Source organism: Acipenser ruthenus, chromosome 24, assembly GCF_902713425.1.
Source record: "Acipenser ruthenus chromosome 24, fAciRut3.2 maternal haplotype, whole genome shotgun sequence".
Lineage (NCBI taxonomy): Eukaryota > Metazoa > Chordata > Actinopteri > Acipenseriformes > Acipenseridae > Acipenser > Acipenser ruthenus.
Window position 1 is genome coordinate 26,439,066 of NC_081212.1, and position 17,542 is coordinate 26,456,607.

The 17,542-nt window shown below is 40.9% G+C and overlaps 1 protein-coding gene across 2 annotated transcripts in view; it reads left to right on the forward strand.

Moving 5' to 3' along the window:
* Nucleotides 1-9,345: 9,345 nt before the first annotated feature.
* Nucleotides 9,346-17,542, forward strand: part of LOC117964298 (immunoglobulin superfamily DCC subclass member 4-like) — a 57,999-nt gene continuing 49,802 nt past the window's right edge. For both annotated transcript variants that reach the window (XM_058999026.1, XM_058999027.1), the window contains exon 1: nucleotides 9,346-9,773. In XM_058999026.1, the coding sequence (XP_058855009.1) occupies nucleotides 9,704-9,773 (70 nt within the window). In that variant the 5' untranslated portion in view covers nucleotides 9,346-9,703. The remainder of the gene's footprint in view (nucleotides 9,774-17,542) is intronic.

The following is a 17,542-nucleotide window of genomic DNA, read 5'->3' on the forward strand; positions in this document are numbered from 1 at the left end:
TTTGATTGAAACTTCCATGGAAACAACACGCCATGTTCAACCCCTGTCTAGTGATGATTGCGTGTCCTTCATCATATCTTTACACTTTGTCATCCATGCACTGAACATGCCAACAAAACCATGTATTCTCTTTCACACAAACCTAATTCTTCAGGATGTTTATCAGCGATGAAGCCAGTACCAGAGCAGAAAGTCTGATTAAAAAACAGCAGCGGAATTAGTAATGTCCTCCAATCCCCCCCCCCCCTGTGTAAAAGGGGCCCATTCATGGCGAGGGACGGCTGTTTCAGAGAGGATTGTTTCTTTGTGTTGGATTACTGAAGTGAGGGCTGCTCTACAATAATAGCTCTGTCAGCTAGATCTTTGTTCCATGCTGCTTTGCATTCTGTGTTTGGTTTTCTCACTAGAATAGGGCTTTGCTGCTCTACCAAGGAAGTTTTCTTTTTATTGCCCCTGTCGTGTTTTTCATTTAAATTTCCATTAGATACAGAGCAGATTGCCTGTTCTATTGTACTGTACGCAATGCTAGATGAACATATGTTTTATTATTCCAGTCAGAAGGTAATTTATACAGATGACCTTTGGTGGCACTAACCTGGTGTGTCTTAATACCAGTTATATAGGGTTAAATAAATGACAGACAAATAAAGAGTGAGGCTGGCAGACACACAGAATCCAATGAATACAGAAATGTCTATTGCCATGGTGCATTCCTGTTAGACTAGGCTGCAATATGAATTTGTCACATGCTATGTTTGAAATCTGTTGCTTCTGCTGGTAAGGCTGTGGTCTGCTTGGGGCTGAACTGAGGATTTCAGTGGTATTTAAAAAACATCCCATGGTTTCTTTGGATCAGCAAAAAAACACGAAGAAGCCAACGCTGTGGATGGCACGAATCCTTTTGGGTAACAGGCAAAAAAAGGACGTCTGAATTTCAGAAGGGTTGCTAGGAATTGAACCTGCTTTAGCTTGATAATTACATGCAAACATTCAGTTTGAATGCTCTAGCAGTGGGAAGCTTTCAGCACATTGTGGCCCACGAGTTAGAGTTCAGGGGTTGATCCACCTTTGTGAAAGGCTCATTTACAACAGGCCCTGTGGTGCTGATTAAAAAACACACACGCAGTTAAAAAATAAACGAAATAATACCAACTGCCTGGAATGGAGTGATGAGCACACTCCTCAGGGGCACCCTCTTAACTGTATCTTATTTCCAGCTCCTAATTGCATGTGCCTGTCTGATTTATTCATGCATGCAACACTATACTAATTTGCACACTGAACGCACATAAGCTCTCTATGGAACATTATTGACTGAGGCTGTAGATCATATCTTCCAAATGCACATCTATGCGAAAGTCATGCATGTTGGAACGATGGTTGTCAAATATGTAGATTAAATGCAAAACAGCCCCATCAGTAGACGTGGACCTCATTTGACGAAACAGTTCCAGTTTCCTGGCCTTATTCCATGAGCAGTTCCAAAATACAAGATGCATTTCACTTACAATACTTATCACAGCTTGTTAGCACAACTTTACCAAATAGACGCACACAACTTTAAGCCAGTCCATTGAAACTTATTAACACAGATGGGGCTCCAGTGTCTTAACCAACCTGGCCACTGGCTGATTTAAAAATGGACATGGTTCAAGCCTGGGCTTACTTCCTACTGTCACAGGTAGGACAAGTAATGTATAACAGCCTGGCTGTTTCCCTTTTTTAATTTGGTCCAAAATTGAAGAGAAAGTTTGAATCTTATTTTACTACAACCTACTTAGTTACTAAAGCCTACTGCTGAGCTGTATGCATACCATGAAGCCTTTGATTCTTGTAAATGAGCATCTCACCCACCCAGACTTGAATCTTTCAGTCAAATCCTTTCATTTACCCAAATGGGAACTGCTTCCTGCTTACACTCAAGGGAATCTATTATAATATAATTCCATTTAAGTAAAGCGTTGGATCCCCCAGAAAGCCTCTAATCTCAAAGCTTTATATGGCTTAGATCTGTTTCTATTTCTGTGACAATGGGATATCTGTGATCCACAGCAAAGAGGGACGCGCGATACTGGGAGTTGACAGAAACACATTTTCTACATTATTTTTCTGAACGGCTCAGTGAAATTGACAGACATGGGAATGGGGATGTGCTCTGCATTGCAGAACAAAAGCTGCTTTAATAACAGGGCCTTTCAGAAAACTGAGACACAGTGGCCCTAAATGGAAGACTTGACTCCTGTCACAGCAGCCCATATCCTGTCAAGAGGATGGCTTGTCAAAATTCACAAACAGACGACAAGGTTTCCTGCAGTGCTGGATATTGCTTGACTTGACACAGGTTCTTATGTGCTGTTATAAACTCCTGAAGATTTGCCTGTCACTTTTATATGTACATTTATTTAATATTTCTTATTGATCTAAAAATCTATATTTTCTTCTAGTTGTGGGTAAAGTAGACAGTAAATCTCCTTGGGGAAAAATAACTGAATGAATTAAGAAGTCGCGGTTTTGTCAACTGGAGCGTTGCTGTTATCACTCAGATTAAAACGGCAATGCACAGTACGTAAGGAAAAGTAAACTTTCTCTTTGCTCTTTACATTAAATATACTGTAAATATAACTTTTTAAGACTTAATGGCAGTTATCAGATTTTTCTTTGCTAGGTCTAAAAAACTCTCCGGTTCCAATATGCCCCTCGTTTGTACTCTAATTTCTGCATTGTTAAAAACAAATAATTGAAAAACAAAGACTGAGTGACCTAAATCAAAGGTACCAGGATGCAGCACTTTCTCTGTACCCTTGCACTTGAAATATCTGTAGAACCTGAATGTAAAAAGGGAAGATTCTCAGCACAATACAAGATAGACCAATAATAATGTTTTAAAGCTGATAAGAAAATTGATTTCAAATAAATTGTTCGCACTGAGGAGGTCAAATAAAAGTCTTAGTGAACTACCATCATCATGTCTAAAAGGGGGTGAGGTCCTTTAGCTGCTCTGCTCCCTGCCTTTGGAACTCTGTCCCAAGTCCTAGCAGGAATGCTGGCACAGTCGAGTCTTTAAAATCACATTTAAAAACAGATTTGTTTGTGTTAGCTTGTTCTTGAGCTGGATGATTGGTCAACAGCTTTCGTTCTTTTTTTATTTGATATAAAAATAAATTGTATTGTATTGTATCACATGACAGGAAATGAGCAAGTCAGTGTTAAACGGTTTCAATAACAATTGAAGACAATGCTTCAAAATAATTTTTATTGCAGAAAATGTCAGCTCACTCCGTGTACCCCACATGTAAAAGATTTCTCCCATTCAGTTCAGTCACCTTCATGAATATTCAGCTCAGAGCAGCCCAGGCAGGCTTTTGAAACCTCTTGTTAACACTTGTACTAATGGCATGCACCTTGAATGGAAAGCTAAAATACAGATAATAAGCTTGTTAGCGGGACTCTCCTTGTGCAGCTTACACAGCTTCTATTGAGAGGGACACTTGAGGTGACACATTGCTGGGGCACAGTGGAGCCCCCTTTCACCAGCAAGTGCCTTTTATTTAGTGGGATTTAAAATCTAGTTCTAAGCTAATTAGGGTAAGGGTTGGGCCTCTTGTGAAGTATTGGTTATAGCAAGTATAGAATGGCCTCTGCTCATGCTTCCTTTCACCCTCACAATAGAGCAGTTAGGATCCGAATGGGACGGGGAGGGGAGGGGGAGTACGGTATTGTAAAAGCATCTGATTGATCAAGGCCTTTATGCCAAAGTGCATTTCATTTTGTGAATGGAAAATAAAATAGGGCAACGCAGGAGGTGCAAGTTGCTAAATATCCACCAAATTGGTCTTCTACTGCACAGTATGCTTTATGTTAACAACTCTATTTTATTGCTGAACATGAAAAATAAGCATTTAGTAATAAAATGGATTGGATTTTTTTTTCTTTATTATTTATTGTTTCCATAACTATTAAAGACTGAGACTGAAGATTGAAGACTGAGACAGAGATTGAAGAACACTTCTAGTCAAAGCATTTGTCTTTGAACTTCTTAAGTTTCTCTTATGATTTCTTTATTGTTTATTTAAGGAAGTTGTTAATGGGGTAGGTCATTATGACCCAGCTTTTCAGAACGTTTTCTCTCGTTCGCACAAGTCCATTATTGTTTTGCTCTTGTCCGTTTGACTCAAGTGAAGAGTTTTTTTTTCTTTCTGCCATCACGCTATAAGTTCACTTCCTGTATTACAGCCTGTTGTTGGGTAACGATGAACACACCTGAATCAGGTTTTAAGATATAAGATTATTCATTTTAGAGAAATCATCAGTGCAATATTCTCTTCCAGATCGGCTCCTGTTTACTGGTTCTGGGACACATTATTAGGATTCTGCTGTCTCTAGAAAGTGCTTGTTTCTATGGATACCACCTAAATGGAGCTTTCCTATGTCACCCCACCATTAATTACAACAACGCTTCTAAAGCAGAAAAACAAAATCCATGATAAGACTTTTTTTAAATTATTATTCAACATTTGACTTGTGCAAACATTATTGGAAACTGAATAAACCTTGTATTTATTTTTTTAAATTATTATTATTTAAATGGTAACTTACCCTGTACATAAACCACTTCTTCAAAGCTTCAAAAATCCTGAACCCTGAAGTTCTGCTACCTCAAGCAATCCATGACTTTTTTTTTTATTTCACTCCAGTGTTGGACAAACACAGCCATTGAAGGAGCCGCACACCACCACCTGCTCATGGGGTGCCAGCATGTCATTGGGCTGCAATGAAAAGACTCCACATTTCACAAGAGCGTACTACTGTTGCACAATCCAACCTCAGTTTAAAAAAACAACCTTTTCACAGTATTATCTGGAACAGTAAACAGCGAATCACAAGATCTAAAAGAAATGAAGTTACTTTTACTGAACGCACATTTTGTACTCTGTATTGTATATGTCTTCTTTGTTAATGCATTTAAAACAATAGCTCTACCCTTTTGCTATATATTTTCATTTGGTACAGATACAATTTGAAAGCCTACCATAACGTACAGCACCACTTCATTCAACACGCCATTGCGTAAACAAACCCACCAATTTAAAAGATGTGAAAGGTGAAAACAAAAATCTGTTTGTGCTTCAGTTCTTAAAAGTCATCATGAATTAATGGATGCTGTTTGCGTTTCATTTGAATGCAGGTCATCTGTCTTTCTAATGCTTTCAGATTCCACAACCAATAACCATTAGCAATGGAATAAAAATGGTCGAAGATGTAGGCGTCCCGGCGTACAACCACTTATCTTTTTAAAAGCTTTGAATCACTTGAATTGGCTTTCATTAAATGGGAATTCATGCAGCAGCAATTAATCACCCACATTGCATAGGAGACACATCTTTTCCACTGTTAGCACATGAAATTCAGAATTAATAATCTCAACCACAAGCCCCTCAGTCACTGCCAAAAAGCACAGTTTTGTTGTAAGCACTTGAGCTGTCAGTTTTCTCGGCCTCATTAGCCTCTTTAGATCTACTGCGTGTGTGCAATCGTTTCTGCTTTTATCTCTTTTCTTAATAGTTTTTTTGGGCTGACATATACCAGAGTATGTGGTGTGGTTAAAAAACCAAACCAAAAAAAAATAAACCCCAAGGAAGAACTACAATTAAATTCCACCGCTTCCACAGCAGTTTTGTCAGAGAACTCCTGTGGGGTAGCAGCATCAGTCGCTGAAACAAAGATTGTGCCCAAACTGTTTATTTATTCATTTTAGTTACCAGGAGAAATGTAGCTAGTCTTCTTTTAACTTTCCGAGCAACTGGAACTCTGTCATTATGCCCAGCTATCAAAGTGTAACCCAAACAGCAGTTTCAAACTCCAGCGGTCTGAGCAAGTGCAGCAGCAGAAGTCTGATCGACTCTGCTTCTTCGTTAGGGGTTCTTGTGAGTCCCCCTGTTCTAATACTGAGCTTGCTCTTAGTCCAGAGCAGCAGGACCAACATACGCAATACAGAAAGAGCCTGCCTTTCAGCAGCGTGCAATTACAGCATAACAGTTTTGACAGTTGTATTTAAAAGAGCTGTGTTTTATGTTTTTTCTAGTTTATATTTGATGGTTTTTTCCTCGCCTTCATGGCAGTATTTGTTCCTCCACTGGTCTGGCACGATCAGCTGTTTCCTTATGGCTGGAGCCTGCTCCTGTGTGCCAGAGAGCTGTGCACGGAGACCAGCCAGAATCCCGGCAGTGTCACACTGATGCTTTTACTTCCCTTCTTCTCTCCTTATCAAAGGCAGCTGCTCGCTCCAACACCAGGGACACCGGCTGACCCATTTCTGAGAGCTGTTGAGAAATCTGTCACCCCTCCAGGTGTTCTCAGATCCTGAACCAACTGCCGATGTTGGCAAGCACGCCTTTCACAGCAACAGAAACGACAACACACCAGTCAGGTTTGCTTTTAAATGCTGTACAGTTCTGTACTAGCACTGCAAAATAGAAAGCCAGACTCTTAAGAAAAAAAAAACTAGAACACCTCCTGTATTTCATTCTAAATGTTTACTCTGCTATACAATGGTTAAAGTCTTGCTAAGTGTTGTAGACAAACATTTTAATCACAGACATGGTAAAAATATTGCAACAACAAAAAAAGGGTCAAGCATAGTTAATGCATTTTAAAGGAAGTTAAATTGCTGTATAAATATATCAGAGTCAATATCCTTGTTGTCACACCAATAATATCATTTTTATCTGTTATCTTGCAGTACCACAGTGCCACCTATAGACCTGCATTTATTGTGTTGTTCTCTGACAAAGACTGTACAGCACTGTATAAAAATGTAATTCATGGCATAAATAAACTTCTTTGGTACTCTAAATTTAATTTAGTGTTAATTTCATTTTTAGTTGATTTCCAAAGTCGATTTCGATCATTTTTCTGATCTCTTAAGAGTACCCTGGTGGTATGTACAGTACACACGTCTTTATTAAAAAGATATTTGTAAAGATATATATATATATATATATATATATATATATATATATATATATATATATATATATATATATATATATATATCTACAAATACAATTAAGATACTGGTGTGCAATTCGTATGGGATCCTTATATCCGTATAAAGGCTAATGGCTAACGGATGATAAAAATAAAGCTGAATCAATTTTATATATATATAAAGGCAGCTGGCTCTTTGAGCTAATATATAGATACTGTATACTGTGTATTTTTCTATCCAGTTCTGTGACAGTGTACCTGTACGGGCCAGGCAGATGAGGTCACTGTTATTTTACTTTCCAGTTGGAGTTGTGAACCCTGGCAGGACCGCTGGGTAATGTGTTGGAGGAGGGAGGCGGGAGGGAGGGTAGCTTGCAAAGGCCTAATGCTGCTGACATTTGTCAGGGGAGCCTGTGACAGGATTAGGTCAGAGAGAAGTAAGGAAAATGATATCAGTACTGCAGTGGCATCAATCCTCGAGCCCTAATGAACCTTCGACATGCTCAGCATCAGCATCTGAAAGCACAAACTAATCAGTCTACAGCATGCATTGTGCACGAATATATTATTATTTGTTGTCGGTAGGAAAACAGAAGTCTTTGTAAGTTATTTTATTCCCACAATGAATAATGAATCATGCATGAGAAATCAACCAATCACAGTTAAAATTCCAGTTAATCTCCGTTCCTGTGTAAAGATGTCATCCCATGCATAGAACATACGGCAGAATTGTAAAAAACAACACTTTTACAGAGCTTTGGTATGACGTTGCTTTGGCAGTGGTGTGCAGATCCCCACCAGTTCCTTTGGTATGATGTTGCATTGGCAGTGGTGTGCAGATCCCCACCAGTTCCTTTGGTATGACGTTGCTTTGGCAGTGGTGTGCAGATCCCCACCAGTTCCTTTGGTATGATGTTGCTTTGGCAGTGGTGTGCAGATCCCCACCAGTTCCTTTGGTATGATGTTGCTTTGGCAGTGGTGTGCAGATCCCCACCAGTTACTTTGGTATGATGTTGCTTTGGCAGGGTTGTGCAGATCCCCACCAGTTCCTTTGGTACGATGTTGCTTTGGCAGTGGTGTGCAGATCCCCACCAGTTCCTTTGGTATGATGTTGCTTTGGCAGTGGTGTGCAGATCCCCACCAGTTCCTTTGGTACGATGTTGCTTTGGCAGTGGTGTGCAGATCCCCACCATTTCCTTTGGTACGGTGTTGCTTTGGCAGTGGTGTGCAGATCCCCACCAGTTCCTTTGGTACGATGTTGCTTTGGCAGTGGTGTGCAGATCCCCACCAGTTCCTAGAACAGAGGTGGCCAAAGTTGGCCCTTCCCGGTCTTTGTTCCAACCCTGTTCTAAATGGTTTAATCGAACCAATTAAACCACCCAGACCCTGAAGTAGTTAATTATCTCATTTCACCTGTTAAACCTGGAGTGGAATGGACCTCTAGGGCTGTGATTGGATACCCCTGCCCTAGAAAGTACAATGACAAAAAGTCAAGCAAACAAAATTGTTGTCTAATTGCTGCAAAAATAGTATCCATGGCTACATGCACAAAGCATAGCACTGACAAAACAAAAACGCCCTGAATGGGCTTCCTGACACCCTGCCAGTGCATTTCCATCAGAGCGAGGTGACACATCTACCAAACTCACTCCCGCCATGTTCCTTCTCACACCTTCAGGGCATGTTTAATATGCAGCACAGACCAAGCGGGCAGCAGCGCCACCATTGGATAGCAATGCTGGTATCAACACATTTTAATTTTCAACCAGGGCATGCAAATTTAGTATTGAGGGCTGGGAGAAGCTCTTGCAAAGACCACTGAACCAGTTCCGTCTTTTAGTTTACCAACTGCATCCTCTCTCTAGTTTCCACTGCTCCTTGTGTTCTTTGTGAACAGCTGTACAAGCCCAGGGGCGGCCCGTGTGCTGCCAGCACTGTGCCAGAAGACTCTCCCAGCAGCTTTCTGCAAGCCCTGCATGCATCTGGAGAGACAGCATGCATATTCCAGGCAATGGTCTCACCAGAAAGCTGATAAGAGGGGGAATGGAGCACAAAAAACACCCCCTACCTCTTCCAGCAAACCAGTTACTAAATCCTACCTGGACCCATGACAGTATACCTGTTGGTGGAGTTTATTATTGGTGTTATTAACCTGTTAGCTAGGGCAGTGGATTTGAGCAGGCAGGCTTCTATATTGTTTTTACAATTCCAGGCAGGGTCTATTTATCTATCCATCCATATCATGAATTATAAAGTACTACTGTATATCCATGTAATGGATGGTCCCGTCTCTCTATACTTTACATTGCCCGTCGTTCCCTAGTATACATATTCAAGCACAGTGCGGAGTACAGAGGACGGACTTCTGCGTTCACTGGTGAGCATACATCGAATGGCGATATGGAGCGGATGAGAGGCTGCTGCTGCGCGGTGTTCCATCAGGCTTGCTGTGTAAAAACAGCACGCTGCTGGGCGAGGAAGAAAGGGGGGTGTTTTGCTCTGTTGGCAGCGGTTCAGGCGTCTCCAGTGGACACCTAAAGCGGGACTTGGCTCGGTGTAACTCTCACACTGGGACATTCACACAAGATGGCGATGGATTGGAGAGGCGGCTCTCTTGTAACTGCTACTGTTACTTTAAAAAAAAAAAATCTATATAAATAAAAAAATAAAAATCCTTGCACTTTTTTTTGTTGTTGCTGGAAATCAAAGGGTTTACATGGCGCTGGACGGTGTCTGCTTTCTCTGCCTCGCTTCTCTGACCCTCGCTGCTCTTCTGACCGCGCAAGGTAACGGGGATATGTCTGAATTTCAGGTTTATGGGTTGCTGTGTGTGATGCACCAGAGGAGTTCTGTTGCTGGGATAGTCACCCCCTTTCGGTCCCTGTCAGTGCCCCTTGTAATGGGGTTGTTTTGCAGCAGAGAGGGCTGCGCAGTATTGCTTAACGCGGTCTGTTTCTCTCTGCTTGTTACTTGTTGCAAAACATAATGGGAGTTTATGTGCAAACTCACTGTTTTACTAAAGATTCCTCCTATGTGCTAGTTGGCATGGCACTGTGCCACATGTTTATGGTCTGTGAACGTCAGGCAAACCGTTTGTTTTTTGGAATGCAATTACGCGTTCTTAGTTTGGGGACCTAGTTTTCGGAACGTGTTTGTACAGTTTTAATTTTTAGTAAATTACACTGAATGCTTATTATTGTTATGCATTTTGACCTTGTGATTTATAATTGATTGCTTATTATTATTATTATTATTATTATTATTATTATTATTATTATTATTATGTATTTAAATCCTTGAACGCATTAAGTTATCCTGTAGGATTTTGTACTCTAGCTGCATGTTGTCCGATTCAAAGCAGAATATTATTATTAAATAGTCCGACCCTAGAATTGTGTATGCATACACACACACACACCCGGTATAGCTTGTTCTTCAGAGCTTGTAAAACAGTGTCCGGATAATAATGTGAGAATTGAAAATCTGTGCCAATTGTATGCCATGTGCTCGGTGTTTTTATATCGAGCAGAAAGGGGTGTGTTTGCGATTGCTGCTTTTTCCAGCACTGTTGTTGTTGTGGAGTAACGGCGTGCCAAGGAGTACCCAGCCAGCCAGCCAGCTAGCCAGTCGACAGACCGGGAAGGAGGGCGGGGGAACAACCCAGCCTGCACATTACATGACAAAGAAAAGCGAACTGGACCACAATAGCTATCCTTTAATGTTTATTTGTATATAGTTGTATATTACTTATTCTGTAACTGTGGTTTCGTCTTTATAAAATGCAAACAGCAGAACAGAATCTGGAATTTTAATGCTTTTAATTTGTCTTTTTCTTGTTTTGCAACATATACGCTTCTGTTAATTTAACGATGGATTTGCAAGCACCTTCTAAGCGGGTTGAATGTACATTTGTAAGGATTTCTATAACCGCACATTATTTCAACGCCAAAACATCCATGAAAAAAAAAAAAAAAACAAGCGCTCGCTGCAGCAGATAGACCGAGCTTGCTGGTCATACATACATTGAAATACCCTGCGAGTCTCTTCAGCGCTGCGTAAGCAAAACGTTTGCGATGGAATACACAGTGATTCCGTGACCCATTGTAATAAAGACTCATTTACGAATCTGTTTAATATTAATTAAATCGATTGTAAAAGTAAAACTAGTGTCACAGTTTTTACAGTGAAATATCATTCCTTAGTGTTTACTGCATTTTTCCATAGTTCTGTGCTCTCTGCTTCTGCAGTAACCAGGCTTTGTTTTCTTGCCAGTTTGTTTACGTTTGTGACCACTCTGTAAACGAAACCGCTGTCACCCTGCTACAACAGTACCTGCAGTGAGGTCTGCATGTCCTGTAAGCTTTATATTTGACCAGGGATGGAAGCAAAGCAGGAAGAAAGGTTACTGGTACAGTACCATGTTTTCTGATGTGATAAGCTTTTCCAAGAAATAATAAGTGCAGTATCCAGGGTTTGGGTCACTTCCTGCTTTTCTCTTCCAATTCCTTTAAAAATCAATTCCTAATCCCAATTTCAATTTATTCAAAGGAATTGGAATTGAAGCCAATGTAATTGACTTGCAGTGACTTCAGTGTAAGTCATTTTGTTGCGACTGTGAGAAGCTCATTTAAACAGAATATTGCTAATTGCAAGTTTGATCAGTGTTGTGTTGGAATTGATTAAAAGGGAATAGGAATTGGAATTGACTCAGCCCTGGCAGTGTCCATACTAAACACTACATTCAGTTTTCACTTGGTGACCCACTTCTGTTTCATCCCATTGGTATCTGCCTGAAATGAATAGCACAGCTACACTGGATTAAATTCTGCTGCTCCCAATACCTTAAAACGACAGCTGATCTTCTGTTAAACAAATATATATATATATATATATATATATATATATATATATATATATATATATATATATATATATATATATATATATAATATATATTCGTTTATAATCTGTCATGCTAAAGCAGAATAAATCACTTATTTTTACTACTGCTGTATTCCATATTAAGCATGCATGAATCAACTGTGTTTATTCACTTAGATAACCAAAGATTAGTTCCTAACATAAATCAAACGAGCAGCAGGTCAAATTGATAATCTGCAGTCAAAGTGTACAGGCGAAAAATAGACATTATGCAACCTGGAATTGGACCCACCCAGCAAATAAACATGGCTTGCACTGTGTGTTTTGTGACATGGGACATGCAGTAAAGGCAGTGAGCTTCTGTTAGAGTTCCAGATTGAGAGTGGCACTGATGGGGTGAAGCCTTCTCGGGACTGTGCTTCTCATTGCAGTGAAGGCAGTTACAAACCACAATGCAGGAATACAAGGCACCTCAGCATCCCCATTACCTAGCATGTGTGCGTGTGTGTGCGTGCATGTGCGTGTGTCTCTCTGTCCCCTTGTAGGGGCATTTCAGTACTCCATTAAACCAATCAGATCTCAGCACTGTGCTGCAGAAGTAGAGTAGAATGTTCTTTAATACATAATGGCTTTACTCAGCCTAGCATATTTATCAATTGTTTTATTGCCTAATAATCCCAGGAGTGAACATTTATTGCCACTTTCATACAGCCTGCATGCCATATTCATGAATGCATTTGACAGAATCGGATTTTTGTTTTTGTAATGGAGATATTAAAATAGCCTGGTGGATCTGAAGCTCGTACTGTAGCTGGCGAGTATTAGTCTTGCTGGCGAGTCTAAGTGTTCCTCGGATATGTTATCAGCTGAAGTGGAAGTTGGAATTGGAATGGATCCGAAGTAGAGCTAATCTCATGTAAAATGCACACAGGCTTTTCTTGTACTAAACGGTACACGACTGGTGCTTGCTTCACTCGTAACCCCTGTCTCCCACACCTTGCTGCATGAGGCAGAGAGCTTCTTTCTTAGGTGGCAATTCTGACGGCCATTATAAGAGCCAGTAAAAACGCTGGGACTCGTCCTGGACTCTCAGAAGGGTGTTTGGAAAATGTTGGCTGGGCATTGTAAAGGAAATTAGCTGAATTTTATTCAGAGGAGGAGATCCAGGGTTGAGGGTTGGGGGGGGCAGTTTTGCATGCCATTAAAAACAAAGGGCTTGTTTTCCATCTGAAAGATCAAATGAAACGCTTGTCATTCAGAGAATTCATGCACATTTAATACGGAGGGCTCGGAACATTGAAGTGCTTCCTAGTCATCGCAGTATTCCATTTTTTTTTTAAAATTTGCTTGTGTTTTCTTTAGCCCATAAAATAATGATTGTTTTCCTGTTCGCTATCCGCATGCTTTTGCAGTCGTGCAAGCCTTGATGCTTCGGAGAAGGGAGTCAGCGGCTGTTTGCTGGCGATAAAACAAAATGCCACTGTTGCTATTGAGCTGTTTGTCACATGGCTCCCTCTGTTCTCATGGAGGAAGTCACATGCATGCACATTCATCCAGCCTATTGACTCTCTGAATGCTCAACCTTTGCATTCATCTTTATCTGTGTGTTTTTTGCACTGGATGTGTTGCAAAACCCGGGTTAGATTGCACTTAGAACTGATTGCACTTAACAGAGACTGAACAGGTCTACTGAGAGTTGTTCATTCTTGTGTACTATTCACATTACCTATATAACGAGCAATCGTCACGTTTTGAAAACGCCATAGTTCACGGCGATCACATGGTTTCAGTGCATGTTGATCCCATGTTATTTAGGTGCTGTGGGTGTTCTTCTGGTAGAAATCATGCCCTCACCCCCGCCCACCGCTAAATGGATTGTGCGGTTCTCTAATGGGTTGTCTACACAGTTAATTATGTAAAGACACTTGAAATGCTGTAATTATGTTAATTGCATTATGTAAATTAATGAGCTGTTCACTTAAAATGGATTAGCATCATCCCAGATGTGTGTGGAACATTGACTTCAACCCCAGCTCTTCTTTCTCTTTTATTTTGCCCTTGCAGTTGCAGTTAGCATGACTGTGATCACATTTAAATCACAAGTCATTTGTACAGTATGGGGAACGCCTGTGCAGAAGATTCAGGCTTGTTTGCAGTAGCTTTTAACCTCATATCACCTGCATCCAGTAAGCCAAAAAAGATATTGCTGATCTGTAATGTATTAACTGAGAGCTGAAACAAATTTGGATTCTAATTTGTCAGAGTTCAGATTTCATTTGCCTCCTGTCTGGAGGTACAGTACAGTACAGTATGATCCTAGAATAATATATGCAATTAGACTTTGAATAATATATTTTGAAAGGCTTTTAGAGCATTGAAAAGCCCTTGTTTGTCCCAGAGCGTCCCTAGTACACGGCAGTACAGCGCTGCTATCAGTTTTGTGCTTGTAGTTTGCTGTCTAGTTTAGGTGAGTTCATCTCTTCCCCTTTATACAGTGTGTCTGCTTGCTGTGGGTTGGGTCTGGCATGTTCCAAGGAGATAAACAACTAAAGATATCTGAAGAATGGCTGTTCGTGAGCAGATCCCGCTGCACAGCACATGCTATTTGTGGAGGATGTTTATGAATCAGATAGCGCTCCCAACAATATTTTCAATGGGGTGTCACATACTTGCACCAGGATGACACTGCAGAGTGTAAGCATAGAGGGGGAAGTAAAAACTGAATCAAAGAGCTGCTATTTCTGATCATTGCGGTGTGATAAATAAAACTGCTTTGAATCCTGCTACTTCAGTGCTGAGACCATCGCTCTCCCGTTTCATTTTCTTCTGCTGCACCGCCTGACTTTGAGCAGCTCTGTGCGTGTGTGTGTGTGTGTGTGTGTGTGCGTGCGTGCGTGCGTGCGTGCGTGCGTGCGTGCGTGCGTAAAGACAAGCTAATAACTTGCTGGTGTCTGGTCCCTTTCATTATGCGGTTGTGTAAACCTGTATTCTGTCTTTCTTCTGTAAACCACAATGAGGAGGAAGATTTAAAGCTGCAGTAATTGCACGCAGTTAAACCTCAGCGGTCCTAAGGCTTTTCCTCGTCTACATTTTTGGGGATTTATTTCAAATTGAATTATGTAAAAGGGAGGAAAACCCCATAGTGTGTGTTGCCTTCGTTGTGGGGCTCTCCTATATTCCTAAATAGTTTGGAATTGCATTGTTACAGCAGTAGCTGGTTTGGTAATACTCCTTCCTCACTTAAGCAGCAGGGTGGCTGGGTGTGCTCAACGATAGCAATGTTAAATTCGGCTTTCACCAGACATTTAACCCAGACTCTACAGTTGTTGAGAATTTTGCATGGATTTTTTTTTTTTTTTTTTAAAGGTTTATCTTGATGCTTTCTAAACCCCTGTAATTGAGTACTGTGCAGTACAGTGAGTGAAATTTAAACAAAACAAAAAAATAGATGATTTATTGTGTATGGCATTTTAAAGGGTAACCCACTGTTTAAACAAAGGGGGTTTAAAGTTGAATCTGTTATTATAGTTAGTCACAGCCTTGCTGTTACAAAAGACTTTTGTAGTCCACGCAGAGGTGCAGAAATCCACACCGCATGTTTCGTGGAAGACCTCTCCCTACCTGACTGCTGTGTGTCCCATTCCTCCAGAGATGCACACAGCATGGACTCTACCGTTTCCAGTAGGATATATCACAGGAGCGTTCCTTGGGGAAAGTGAATTTCCTCAATGTTCACAGTGAACTTTGGTGTCGGGTCGGTAGGAACCTGAAAGCAGCAGAATCCAGGTTTGTGTTTTGGAATCAGTCCAGTACACGCTGTATGATTGAGGAGGCTGGGTCATTTGAAAGTTCTCCCTGGCTGCTTCTTAGGTTTCTGACTCATGGATTGGTGTCGTTAAATTATTGATTCAGTGGTTTGCCTTCAAGCTGATCAATGTCATGGAATGTAAACAGGTGGAATATACTTTTGTCACGTGAAAAAAGCATTAGAGCATTGAGCTTGTTGTAGTAAGCCCAGCTCCCATGTACTTTACAAGCAATATTTGATACTTCTTTTTTTCCCCACTCTAGGAACTAGTATTACAAAATAGTTTTGTTTGTAATACCATCTCCAGTATCACAGTTCCATTCTGAAATCGTTCTGCTCAGTGAATACAATAAAACATTTGTTCATCTAACCAGTCGAGCAACGTCCATTCACTATGCACAGTAGATCCCCTGAAGCACATGGTAGAGCATATTTTTTTTTGTCTAGCACTGACCTTTAGCTGCCTTAACGTAGGTAGTCCATGATTAGTGCTGCTCAGGGTTTGTGACGGCAGCATGACAATATAGTAAGTATGCAATTTTTTTTTTTTTCATCTTCCAAAGATTTAAAAATGTATAGCATGATGATATCCCTAGACATGTTTACATTTTCATTGCTTAATTGTGTTTTCATGGTCTGTGTGGGGAGTGAGTGTTGTTTTTTTATTCTGATTGAACTCTGATATTTCAGCAGTGTTCGTTTGGTAAACAGTCACATTCTTTCCATTCCCAGAGAACTGACTGGTGTGTCACGTGGTTCAAAATGCCAGAAAAGCCTTTGGCGAGGTGCAGCACAGTGCAGGATTAACCCCTGTGTTGTTGCTGGTTCAGTTTGAATGCACGTGGAAGGCAGAATGCAGTTCTGCACTAGCGCTGTTCCATTTTGATTTCATATTTCACTTGCTGTATATCCATGGACGTACTGTGCATGGTGAGCTGTGTCTATTGCTACAAATATCCATTATGTCCGGAGCTGTGTCTGAACCCAGTGTGTGCGTGTGTATGTGTGTGACACGCAGTGCAGGCTGGGGGCAGCCTTGCGTGTCTGTCTGCAGTCAGTGGTATAGCAGTTCATTCACAATTATAGTATATGATGTTCAGTATAATAGAGGTGCTTGATTCTGTTTCATTTCTAAAACGTTTAAACGTCTGCTTGACTGGAGATAACAGGAGTTTTTAACAAGGATCTGAACAAGAACCAGCAAAACCAACAGGAGTAACAGCTGGGAAGTGTAGTTTTTGCTTCGTAAAAGAAAGGTTTGCATGAATGATTGTGTGTGAGCGGAGACCCGCATCAAGGTTTCAGGTAGAGGAACCTGTTGATTTTGTAGCTGCCTGTTTCCCCTCCTGCCTGTAGCCACTGCACAGAAGAGCGCTTAGTGCTGTTGTGTTCTCTAAGGGTTTGCTATTATATCAGTGTGTGTCATATCTGTTTATTATTGCCATTTATTACAACAGACGCTTCATCCCAGAATCCAGTTTAGCCATTCACTTTGAATCCGCTGGAGCTCTCCATGTGCTTTGTCTCCATTTGAATGCCCCTTGCATACTGTTAACCCTTCATTCAGCTTGTTATCGGCTCATGCGAGCTTCCTTTGTGAGCTGCCTGAAAAGCCACAGGTGCGTCCGTTGTGAGTTTTGGGGCCGAATTTTGCCGTTTCCTGAGACCTGACAAAAGCCGCACTGCTTCGGTCCTTTCAACCTGAAAGTGCCGGATCAAAAAGACCCTCGTCCCCGCCCACCCCATTTAGAAACGTGTGGAGAACAAGAAAGGGCCAATAGAGCATAACAAAAGGCTAGAAGCTGTTCATTTGTCAAGGGCTGAATCAAATATAAACTTCCATTCAAATCTTAGTCAAACATTAAC